At 45.1% G+C, this 11,664-nt stretch overlaps 1 protein-coding gene across 1 annotated transcript in view; it reads right to left on the bottom strand.

The window, feature by feature from the left end:
- Window positions 1-5,528: 5,528 nt before the first annotated feature.
- The window catches only part of LOC113424590 (TNF receptor-associated factor 2-like), an 8,548-nt gene continuing 2,412 nt past the window's right edge, over window positions 5,529-11,664 (bottom strand). Inside the window, exons 2-5 of the mRNA XM_026686360.2 lie at window positions 11,528-11,585; window positions 10,042-10,140; window positions 8,952-9,071; window positions 5,529-7,219 (exon numbers count right to left, since the gene is read on the bottom strand). Of these exons, the coding sequence (XP_026542145.1) occupies window positions 6,539-7,219; window positions 8,952-9,071; window positions 10,042-10,140; window positions 11,528-11,585 (958 nt within the window). The 3' untranslated portion in view covers window positions 5,529-6,538. The remainder of the gene's footprint in view (window positions 7,220-8,951; window positions 9,072-10,041; window positions 10,141-11,527; window positions 11,586-11,664) is intronic.

The raw sequence follows: 11,664 nt of genomic DNA, 5'->3' as shown, positions 1-11,664 counted from the left end.
TCACATTTATGATGAAGTTCTTCTATAATGACCAATCCTTTGTATATCAGCCTTGCAGGTAAAAGATGGTTATTTTCCTAACCCATCTCGTAGCGATAAGCTGCTTATCAGTTCATGAGTCCAGGCAAGAACGGAGGGAAACTTCCTTCAACTCCTCAAGGGTCAATATAGTGACCTATCAGGATTACAGATCTGGCCACGTGACATGAACTACATTTCCCAGGATACCTTTAACTACATTTCCCATGATGCATTCCCTTAAGGCAGGGGTGGGCAAACTACGGCCCGCGGGCCACATCCGGCCCGTTGGTCATTTTAATACGGCCCGGCTCTGGAAAAAAAATATTCCCCTCTGAAAAAAAAATCAGGGCCGACCAAAAGAGACCCCGTGCCACGCACCAAAAAATCGCACACACAACACGGAGCTGGGCAGCTGCTTCCCTGGTGGCGGGGCCGAGGCCGCCGCTCGGGGAACGCCTACTGCTTTCCCTCGCCAGGGCTGGGCGGTGGCATGTTGCCCTGCGCTGCGTGGCCCCCGCCTGGCAGCACGCTTCTCGGCTGGTCTCCTCCTCGGCCATACAGAACAAACAGGCAGAGAAGGAGGAGAGCAGCTGGCCAGTTGGGGGAAGCTTTCTGCGCCGAAAGAGGCAGCTACTAATCTCCGGCTTTGCTCCGCTTCTCCAATGGTCCGGCACCACCCTGTTCTATGCACCGGCTGCTCAGACTTGCTGGGCCTGACACATAGAACAGGGCGGCGCCGGATGCTGGAGAAGCAGAGTGGAGCCGGAGATCATTAGCCGCCTCTTTCGCAGCACAAGAAACCTCCCCCAACTGGCCAGCTGCTCTCCTCCTTCTCTGCCTGTTTGTTCTGTATGGCCGAGGAGGAGGAGACCAGCCGGCTGGTTGGGGGAAACTTTCTGTGCCGAAAGGGGCAGCTACTAATCTCCGGCTTTGCTCCGCTTCTCCAATGGTCCAGCACCACCCTGTTCTTCTTGTGCTGCGAAAGAGGCGGCTAATGATCTCCGGCTCCGCTCTGCTTCTCCAACATCCGGCGCCGCCCTGTTCTGTGTGAGGCCCAGCAAGTCCAAGCAGCTGGCGCACAGAACAGGGCGGCGCCGGATGTTGGAGAAGCAGAGTGGAGCCGGAGATCATCAGCCGCCTCTTTTGCAGCACAAGAAGCCTCCTCAACTGGCCAGCTGCTCTCCTCCTTCTCTGCCTGTTTGTTCTGTATGGCCGAGGAGGAGGAAACCAGCCGGCTGGTTGGGGGAAGCTTTCTGCGCCGAAAGAGGCAGCTACTAATCTCCGGCTTTGCTCCGCTTCTCCAATGGTCCAGCACCACCCTGTTCTATGCGCCAGCTGCTCGGACTTGCTGGGCCTGACACATAGAACAGAGCATGCTGCAGGCATCTCGCGACAAGCCCCAGGACATGTGGTCACCTGCTGGCTGGCCGGGCCAGGCCGGGCTGGAAGAGGCACGTTCTCCAGAAGGAAGAAAGCGTGCTCCAGGAGGGCGGGTGCCGGGCAGGTGGGCGGATGTTCCGGGACCACTTAAAGGTCGACTTTAAGAGTGCCCCCATGGAAGAAGCCGAGCAAACGTAGTGGTGTCAGGGGTGACGGGGCATGTGTGTCCCTCCACAAGGAGTATGAAGGGAGGCAGACACCGTACCTCTCAGGAAAAAAGTAGGTGCCAAAGCCCTGGCTGTCACCTGGGAGGGGACCGTGGAGGGACCCATCACATGCCCTTGTTGCCCCCGCCGCCTCTACTTTTGTTCTCGTTCTTGGCTTCTTGGGGCGCTCTTAAAGTCAATCTTTAAGAGCTGGAAGACGTTTTGTTAGATCGCCACCAACTCATCGTTGGGAGAGGTGTAGCCCCTGAATACACGAGAAGTCTTGGGCAAAGTTCTCTGACTTTTAAAACGCATCCGTGCAGTGTTTGCCTCCCTTCATGCTCCTTGTGCATGCCGGGAGCACCTAACTGGAGCAAAAGAGAGCGAAGTTGACTGCTATGAATTGAGCACCTTGGCTTCCCCTCTTGCTCCTCACAGTTGCCCTGAGCTGGTGCGGTTCTTTACTTGGGCAGCCAGACGCCCGCAGCAGCGCCCGCAGCAGCAACAGGCAGTTCTGCCCGGGCTCCGCTCAGGTGTCCGGCTGGGGCTGTCAGGAGTTGCTACCGCCGGCGCAGCTCCACACGGCTCCAGTCCCGCGTTACCTTGGGAACAGAAAGGCAAAACCAGGAGCCGCTGAGCCTGAGCCTCCGGTGCCGCTGCTGCCGTTGCAAAGCACCGCCGCAGCTCTTCCTTTTTGCCTTTCCCTTCCTGAGGCAACACGGGACTGGAGCCACACTGGCGGTAGCAACTCCTGACTCAGGGGGCCTCCGAGGGGAGGGGAAGGAGGAGAAGAAGGGGGGAAAGGGGGGGGGCAATTCCCAAAAAATCTTGTGCTGACCCGGCCCGTCTGTCAAATTTTAAAAGTCAATGCGGCCCCCGAGCCAAAAAGTTTGCCCACCCCTGCCTTAAGGGGACAGCTCACAATTCCTAAGTAACTAACCACTTCCCATAGACTGGCTGGGACAGCACACAATGGAACAGCTTTGACTCCAGAAGTTGTGGGTGCTTCATCACTGGAGGTGTTTAAGAAGAGACTGGACAGCCAGCTGTCTCAAATTCCAAACCATTTGTCTGAAGTGGGGTAGGGTTTCCTACCAAAGCAAGGGGCTGGACTAGAAGACCTCAAAGGCAAGGGTGGGATTCTACCGGTTCTGTCCACTTCTGTAGAACCGGTTGCTCTGAAAAGCAGCAAACAGAAAGCAGACATAGAACCTGCTGCTGTTTTCACCCACCCGCCTGCGCTCTTACCTGACCTTTATTTCCTGCGTTTTCAACCGCAGCTGCTTTGCGCGACACAGCTGCAGTTGAAAAAGCAGGAAAATAGTGCTTTTTCAACCTCTGCACACCTGTGCGCAACGCTGCTCAGTTGTCCAGGCAGTTAGCTGACGACAATATAAACGCGCACGCCCAGCAAAATGTAAAATCACCGAACCAGTAGTTACACTGGTCGGATCCCACCCCTGCTCCGAGGTCCCTTCCAACTGTTATTCTATTCTATTCTATTCTATTCTATTCTATTCTATTCTATTCTATTCTATTCTATTCTATTCTATTTTTCTATTCTATTCTATTCTATTCTATTTTCTATTCTATTCTATTCTATTCTATTCTATTTTCTATTCTATTCTATTCTATTCTGTTCTATTTTCTATTCTATTCTATTTTCTATTCTATTCTATTTTCTATTCTATTAGATTCTATTCTATTTTCTGTTCTATTCTATTCTATTTTCTATTCTATGCTTTCTATTCTATTCTATTCTATTCTATTCTATTTTCTATTCTATTCTATTCTTTCTATTCTATTTTCTATTCTATTCTATTTTCTATTCTATGCTTTCTATTCTATTCTATTCTATTTTCTATTCTATTTTCTATTCTATTCTATGCTTTCTTTCTATTCTATTTTCTATTCTATTCTATGCTATTCTATTCTATTCTATTCTATTCTATTCTATTCTATTCTATTCTATTCCATTCCATTCTTTTAGTCTATTTCTATTCTATTCTAAATGCTATAGGATCTCCTGGTTGAGCAGGGGGTTGGACTAGAAGACCTCCAAGGTCCCTTCCAGCTCTGTTCTGTTCTAATATGACTGCAAATTGTGATTATTTTGGAATTATTGTAAATTAGAAAGCGATAAGTGGTGTTAGGAATCTGTCCACCGATTAGTTGGGTTGGCAATATATAAACCAACAATGTGTGTTTGTAGCTTTAAGACAAAATCACTGTATTGATTTATACTATATTCCGATTGGTTGATTATATTGCAAATTACCATAAGAGGGAGCTAGAGATTATAGCTTGCTCTCTCTGACATTCTGTCTCTCTGACATTCTGTTGCTATCTAAGGTTCTCTGTTGTATTTATGCTGCTTACTGGAAATGACAAAGGCAACCGGTAAGACGACTTTGTGATTGGATAGTCTTTGGACTGTTCAACGTATATGACCTGGACTGTTTATTGGACTGTGCTATTTCTTAAAGTAAACTTTAACTCAATTTAGTGTATCTGTGTGTTGCTGAATAATTATTCACAACTACTCTCATGAACGTTTCCATGTGCATATCCTTGTTACTCAAGGGTTATTCTGTATATATCAAAACAAGTGGTCTTTCATTTGTAATGCAAAGCAGTGCATTGAGTCAAGGTAAAACACTTTCCAGATGGAATTGATGTATGCGCAGCCTGCTTGAGATCTGCATCAATCCTGACTCTTGTTACACCTAGAGTGAAATTTCTAATTCGAGGCTAGCAGTAACATATTGTCATAAAAACATTTGGGCAACTGAGAACAGATAGTTCTCAACTTACAACCACAGCTGAGCTCCAAATTTCTGTTGTTAAGCAAGACAGTTGTTAAGTTAATTGTGCCCCATTTTACAATTTTTCTTGCCACACTTGTTAAGCGAACCACTAAGTTAGTCACACGGTTGTTAAGTGGATCTGGCTTCCCCATTGACTTTGCTTGTCAGGAGGTTGCAAAAGGAGATCAATGACCCTGGGGACACTGCAACCATATTTATGGTGAGCATCTGAATTTTGATCCCGTGACCATGGAGATGCGGCAACGGTTGTAAGTGTGAAAAGCGGTCATAAGTCCCTTTTTTTCAGTGCTGTTGTCACATCGCTCATTAAATAAATGATTTTAAGTCAAGGACTACTCGTATATCTATGAATGTCAATTAGCCAAGCAGCCATAAACAATGGTGGGATTTAATTCTTTTTACTACCGGTTCTGGGGGCGTGGCTTGGTGGGCGTGGTGTGGCTTGGTGGGTGTGGCAGGGGTAGGATACTGTAAAATCTCCATTCCCTCTCCATTCCAGGGAGAAGGTTACTGCAAAATCCCCACTCCCTCCCCACCCCACTAACCTGCTTTCCAGCTCTGTTCTCCTGTGCAGGGCAGCCAAAGAAGACCCAGCCGATCAGCTGGGACTCAGGAGGAAGAGAACAGACGGGGGCGGAGCCAGTCAGAGGTGGGATTTGCCAGTTCTCCAAACGACTCAAAATCTCTGCTACCGGTTCTCCAGAACTGGTCAGAACCTGCTGAGCCATAGTGATAATGAATCAAAAAGAGAATTCCGGTCCCCATTTCTTTGCCAAATTCTGATATTTATTTTGGCCTGACGTCCTTGTAACCAATCTGTTTTGATCCTAACCAGATTAACCAATCTGTTTTGGTTGTAACCAAATCTGCCTTTTTTCCACCCCACATAACAAGCTAGAACTAATGGCTCTAAATTTCCCACAGTAAGATTTTTTTTTGAGGATTAGCAGAATCACTGGATGATTGGACATCCTCTGTATTTAACAATTACCCAAGAACCACATTAAAGTGGAAAAGCGAAATCAAACATCAGTTTGCTACTGCATTTCTATTATTTTCTTCTATAATAATCAACATATAACACTTTTCATTAATCATATAAATATACTTTAATGTTTTATTTGCATTATCAGTACAAAGATACTCTTACATAATAAATACCAGAGTTGTTAATAAATAAGAATGCGAGGTAGAAAAAAAATGTCAAGACTAAGGATATATATCTTAAAATCCTTAGTTGTTATTGCAAAGTCCCTTTTCCATAAATAGTGCCATGGATATAATTAACAATTAAAATTGGTGTTTTAAAACAATCAAGTTCCTTCAATCCATGCTAATATTTAATAGGAAAACACTCCCCAAATGCACACACACACACACATGTAACAACATACCACTGCAAACATCCTATTTTGGGTTGTAATTCCCATACATAATAACTTATCATAAAGGGTCATCAAGTGGAAAATCTTTCTGTTTCATCCCTTTAAGGCCAAATGTGTATTTTTAACAAACTGAAAGCAGTGTTAACAAGAGAGCTGAACATTTGCACTTTGGATTTTTTTTTACAAATTATTCTACTTTGTCCATAAGAAATATGTCCTTGGATTGCCAATTCACAAGTTAACAGGAAACAAAAATTAATCTGCCTGGTTTACCAATTTAGAACTTCCAATTGATCTGAAGGAAGCAGGGTCCTTTTCCCCCAGATAAATAAAGTAGCTATTACTCAGGATTGGATATTTATAGGAAGGCATTTGACATTCTGGACCATAAAAAAAAATATCCCACATTTCTCTGCATTTAATAGACATTCTCCAATAGCTGGCCATTAAAAATCCCATAAAGGCTGTAATGTTTAGTGGACGCCCAACCTCAGTCTGAGGATAACGAAGGATCAGTTTCCCATGATTTCCAGCCAAAACAACAATCAGGTTTTAGATGATCCTGAGAAGTAGTTGACGGTCCATTTTGAAACAGAAATTGTGGTTGACACAGTTGGGTGGTAGTAAAGAAAAAAAAAGAATTACAAAAATTGAAATATCAAAAGTAATGGAAGCACAGCATAAGTTCACCACAGAACCTCTCTGTCTCTTTCCAGCATTAAATGTCTATCCCTGTCAAATCCACCGCTATTTTGAGGAAGAGCGTGTCATCTTTGAGATAGTTGGGAATCTCGACGTGGCTGGCAAATAGAGGGCTTCCACTGGCCACGTTGAGCTTCTGGTGAGGTTGCTGGAAAGAGGTGCTGTGAGGATCTGGGAGGAAGGTCTCCACCAGAGGCGACTTCCTTCGTGTTGGATCCAAGAGAGAGAAGGTGACCTTCTGCCGGAAAGGCCAAGGCAGGATATCATCGTAAGGCCCTTTGGCCAGAGCCAGGAAGACTGAAAGGTGGCCACCTTTGCCTACACCGTCTCCATCAGGGTACAGTCGGACGTAGAGGCGGTATCCGAAAGGATGAGTGGCAAAAGCCGGAGAGAAAATGGAATGTCTCTTCCCACTTTTGGCGTCTTTCAGGAGTTTGGAGAAATTTTCCACCTTCCAAATCAAGATTCCATCAGTGCTGACCAGCTCTTCTGTGGATGGTCCAGAACCTTTGGTTCCGTGAGGGCTGTTACGTGTTTCCTGAGAAATTTTGAGCAACTCCTCATACTGGGAACAGCAGTGTTGGAGAGTTTTCACATTGGAGACTTGCTGATTTAGCTGCCGACGCAAAGACGCAACCATCAGCTCCAGGGCCCCCATGCGCAGCTGGACAGCTTCGACGTTCAGTGAAGGACCACCCTAGAGAAGGAGAAGATAAGCTCACATCAGGGGGGAAAAAAACCCAAAATTGGAAGCACAAAACTAAATCTCCCCATACCATTGTTCTCAAAAGTGCTACTGTTTTCCTCTTAACTCAACTGTTTTGTTCATAGTTTCTAAATCAATTAAGGTAAAGGGTCTCTTCGTACATATGTGCTACTCGCTTCCGGCTCTAGGGGGCGTGCTCATCTCCGTTACAATGCCAAAGAGCCAGTGCTGTCCGAAGACGTTTCCATGGTCATGTGGCATGACTAAACGCCGAAGGCGCATGGAATGCTGGTAGCTTGCCTCCAAAATGGTCCCTATTTTTCTACTTTCATTTTTTACATGCTTTCGAACTGCTAGGTTGGCAGAAGCTGGGACAAGTAACGGGAGCTCATTCCGTGACGCGGTGCTAGGGATTCTAACCGCCAAACTGCCGACTTTTCTGATCGACAAGCTCGGCGTCTTAGCCACTGAGTCTCCTTTCTAAATCAATAGGACCCTACAATAAAATCACCCTTTCTCTAAACCTTGCATTCAGGAGTGACATTTGTTAACAGATAACAGATAATCAGAGTTGGAAAGGACCTTGTAGGTCATCTAGTCTAATCCCCTGCCCAAGCAGGAGACCCTACACCATTTCTGGCCAATGGCAGTCCAATCTCTTCTTGAAAGCCTCAAGTGATGAAGCTCCCACAGCTTCCAAAGGCAAAGCTGCTCCATTGGTTGATCGTTCTCACTGTCAGAAAGTTTCTCCTTATTTCAAGGTTAAATCTCTCCTTGTTCAGTTTCCATCCATTATTCCTTGTCTGGCCTACAACCGCTTTAGAAAACAGCTTCACCCCTTCCTCCCTGTGGCAGCCCCTCAAATATTGTTCATGCTGTTCTTCCATGTTTTGATTGAAAATCCTCATTTCCTCTTGAGGTTCCTCAAACTTCTCATCTTCAATCTTTCTGTGCTTCTTTCTACAATTGACTAGGTTCTTTTTGGAACCTAGTGGCATCTTAAGAATATAGGAAGGGTCCACATAGTGGCCAACCAGATGCATTTGTAACTCATAAAGACAAAAATGACAAAGAGTTCATGGCTTGAGGCTGTGGCTTCCCAGCAACTATTATTTAAGATCTCCTCCATGATTCAGGCAACAGACTAGAACTGTGATGGTGAACCTATGGCACACGTGCCACAGGTGGCACGCAGAGCCATTTGTGTGGGCACGCGAGCCCCAGGCAAACTTACCTCCCTGCGTATGCACGCGCTTCCCTGTATACCGGAAGTGATGAAACGGGCCCATTTTTCGGCCTCCCAAGGCCACCGAGGCTTCCCTCGAGCCTCTGGGAGGCCGAAAAAGGCCCGAAAATCAGCTGGGAGGCGCACACATGCGCAGTGCAGGTAAGGAGGCGTCGGGGATGGGGATCACGTGTGCATGCGCAGAGGGCTTGGGGAGGCCCTGTGCGCATTGCCTTCTGCGTGTTGACACACAAGCAAGCATGCAATTTTCAGCACAGGAGCCCGAAAAGGTTAGCCACCACTGGACTAGAAGCTACATGAGCCCAGATCTGGTTCCTCTGATGCTCCATGAATTCTCATTCTCCATGAATATGTCCAACACCTTTATAAAACCATTTCAATTAGTATCTATGCCCTCCTGTAACCATCATTTAGAATTGACCATTGAACAATGCATTGGAAAAGAATTAGGCTTTCAAAGTTTATTCAGTAACTTACCATAATAGGGGCAGTGACGCTCCAGTGTGTTTCCTTCTCTTTATTCTCATTTTGGTCTTCAGGAATCAAAGTATCATTTTTTGTAGTTCCGATAGGTGCCTCAGGGTGGCATAAATGCTCCTACAATTACAAACCAGGACAGCATGGTTCAAACTAGGAGTCAGGGTTTTTGACACTTGATCACGACTCTGAGTCATTAAACCAGATTGAGAAGTTCTAAAACCTTCCAAGTCCATGTAAGAGACATTTTAAAGTTTTAACTCACATGGCTTCCTTCTGACAAAGATTCCAGGGAATTGTACATTAGTAGTCAGATAATTGTACATTAATAGCCAGATAAGCCCTTTTAGATATTTCTAATTTAATGCCTTCATAACAACAATACATCAGTTTTTATATATTTTTCTCAGTCTTTCTTTCATGAATTGTCACATAGCTCAAGGAAGATATGTGATATTTTTTTAAATCCAGGAAATACTTCATTTAACCGATTACGTCATTTAAAACATATGAAGAACGGTTTCTAGATTTGGGTATGGCTAGTCTAGAGAAAAGAAGGACTAGGGATGACATGAAAGCAGTCTTCCAATATCTAAGGGGCTGCCACAAAAAAATATTTTCCAAAGCACCAGAAGGCAGGACAAGAAACAATGGATGGAAACTAATCAAGGAGAGAAGCAACCTGAAATTAAGGATAAACTTCTTAACAATGAAACAATTAACCTGTAGAACAGCTTTGCCTTCAGAAGTTGTGAGTGCTTCATCACTGGAAGTTTTTAAGAGCCTGGACAGCTACTTGTCTGAAATGGTATAGGGCAGGGTCTTCTGGTTGAGCAGGGGGTTGGACTAAATGACCTCCAAGTTCCCTTCCAACTCTATTCTGATTCTGAATCTGAACTGATGGTTTTTTATCACTAATATTTCTAACTTTTCCATGATATTAATGGTACTATTAATTGTGAAAATTGCCATCACACTTATGGACCAGTTCATAACCAGTATCACATTAAATCTTAATGAGATATTAATATCTTTTTAACGGTGAGGCAGATTGAAAAGCAGTAAAGTGACTGATGTTCATTGAAAATACCTGGTAGGATTTCAGAGTTCCTGTCCACCTGCAGTCAAAATTTGGGCAGGCGATCTGTGTGTCGAGAGCATCGTTCTCTGCTGCTCTGTCACTGTGAAACTGGAAAGTGAAAAGATTCAAGAAGTCAGATGACAAGGATAAAGAGTTGATCATGGTAACATTAAATCTGTAGCCTCCCTTCTAACATCAACCTCCACCAATAGGATGACCTCTATCATTAGGTGAACTGAGATGCCAGATGGTAGATCCTGAGAATTAGTGGCAAGAGGTCCCAAAGGCGACTTTCTTGTTTTTTCTTTGAAGACGTTTTGCTTCCAGTCAGAGCTGAAGAAGCTTCTTGGATGAGAAGCGAAACGTCTTCAAAGAAAAAACAAGAAAGTCCAGTTGCCGCTTGAAAAAGCCCCTTTGGGACAACCATGACCTGGATGACTGAGAATCTCCATAGATATTTAGTGGCAAGGTCTTACAGAAAAGAGTGAATAGCAATCGCACTTAGACTTATATACCGCTTTATAGTGCTTTCCAGCCCTCTCTAAGCGGTTTACAGAATCAGCCTATTGCCCCCCAACAATCTGGCTCCTCATTTTACCCACCTCGGAAGGATGGAAGGCTGAGTCAACCTTGAGCCTTGTAGGATTCGATCTGCCAAATTGCAGTGGGAGTAGCTTGCAGTACTGCACTCTAACCACTGCGCCACCAAGGCTCCTATGAATGCCATATAGAACTCATTTGAACTCCTCTAAACTCTTTGATGGTGATGTATCTTCTGCCATGGGTAGTGAATTTCATCTTGTTCCAGAGGCTGACTCTACCCACTGCCAGGAGTTCGATCCTGGCTGGCTCAAGGTTGACTCATCCTTTCATCCTTCCGAGGTGGGTAAAATGAGGACCCAGATTGTTGGGGGCCATAGGCTGACTCAGTAAACTGCTTAGAGAGGGCTGGAAAGCACTGTGAAGTGGTGTATATAAGTCTAAGTGCTATTGCTATTGTACAGGTAGTCCTCGACTTACAACATTCCACTGAGTGACCATTCAAAGTTACAACAGCACTGAAAACAGCGGACGGCCATTTTTCACCTTTACAATCTTTGTAGTGCCCCCGTGGTCACGTGATCAAAATTCGGAGGCTTGGCAACTGGTTCAAATTTACGACGGTTGCTGTGACCCCGGGGGCCACATGATCCCCTTCTGCGACCTTCTGACAAGCAAAGTCGACGGCGGAAGCCAGTTTCACTCAGCAACCGTGTTCCTGACTTAATGACTGCAAGGATTCACTTAACAATGGCGGCAAGAAAAGTCGCCAAATGAGGCAAAACTCGCTTAACACCAATGTCTCACTTAGCAACAGCATACATGTTGGGCTCAACTGCGGTCGTAAATTGAGGATTACCCCTAATTTCAAACGGTCACTAAACAAGGGGTTGTAAATCCAGGACTACCTCATACAGGGTTGTTTAGGTCTGAGGACAATTGCGTTGAAACTCACCTCTTTAAGATGCAAAACCTTCTTACACGTAAGGCAGGAGACTATTCTCTCTGAATCCCTGAGGAAGAAAAGAAAGGAATAGGTGAACCGAGTGAAAATCTAACAACAGAACTGAGGGCAATTGTGAAAAGTTTCTC

This window comes from Notechis scutatus, chromosome 2 (genome assembly GCF_049901735.1).
Source record: "Notechis scutatus isolate UNSWTSFEM ecotype Mainland chromosome 2, rNotScu1.2, whole genome shotgun sequence".
In the NCBI taxonomy this organism is placed as follows: domain Eukaryota; kingdom Metazoa; phylum Chordata; class Lepidosauria; order Squamata; family Elapidae; genus Notechis; species Notechis scutatus.
Note: the sequence above shows the minus strand (reverse complement) of the source record. Positions and strands in the feature narration are given on the sequence as shown.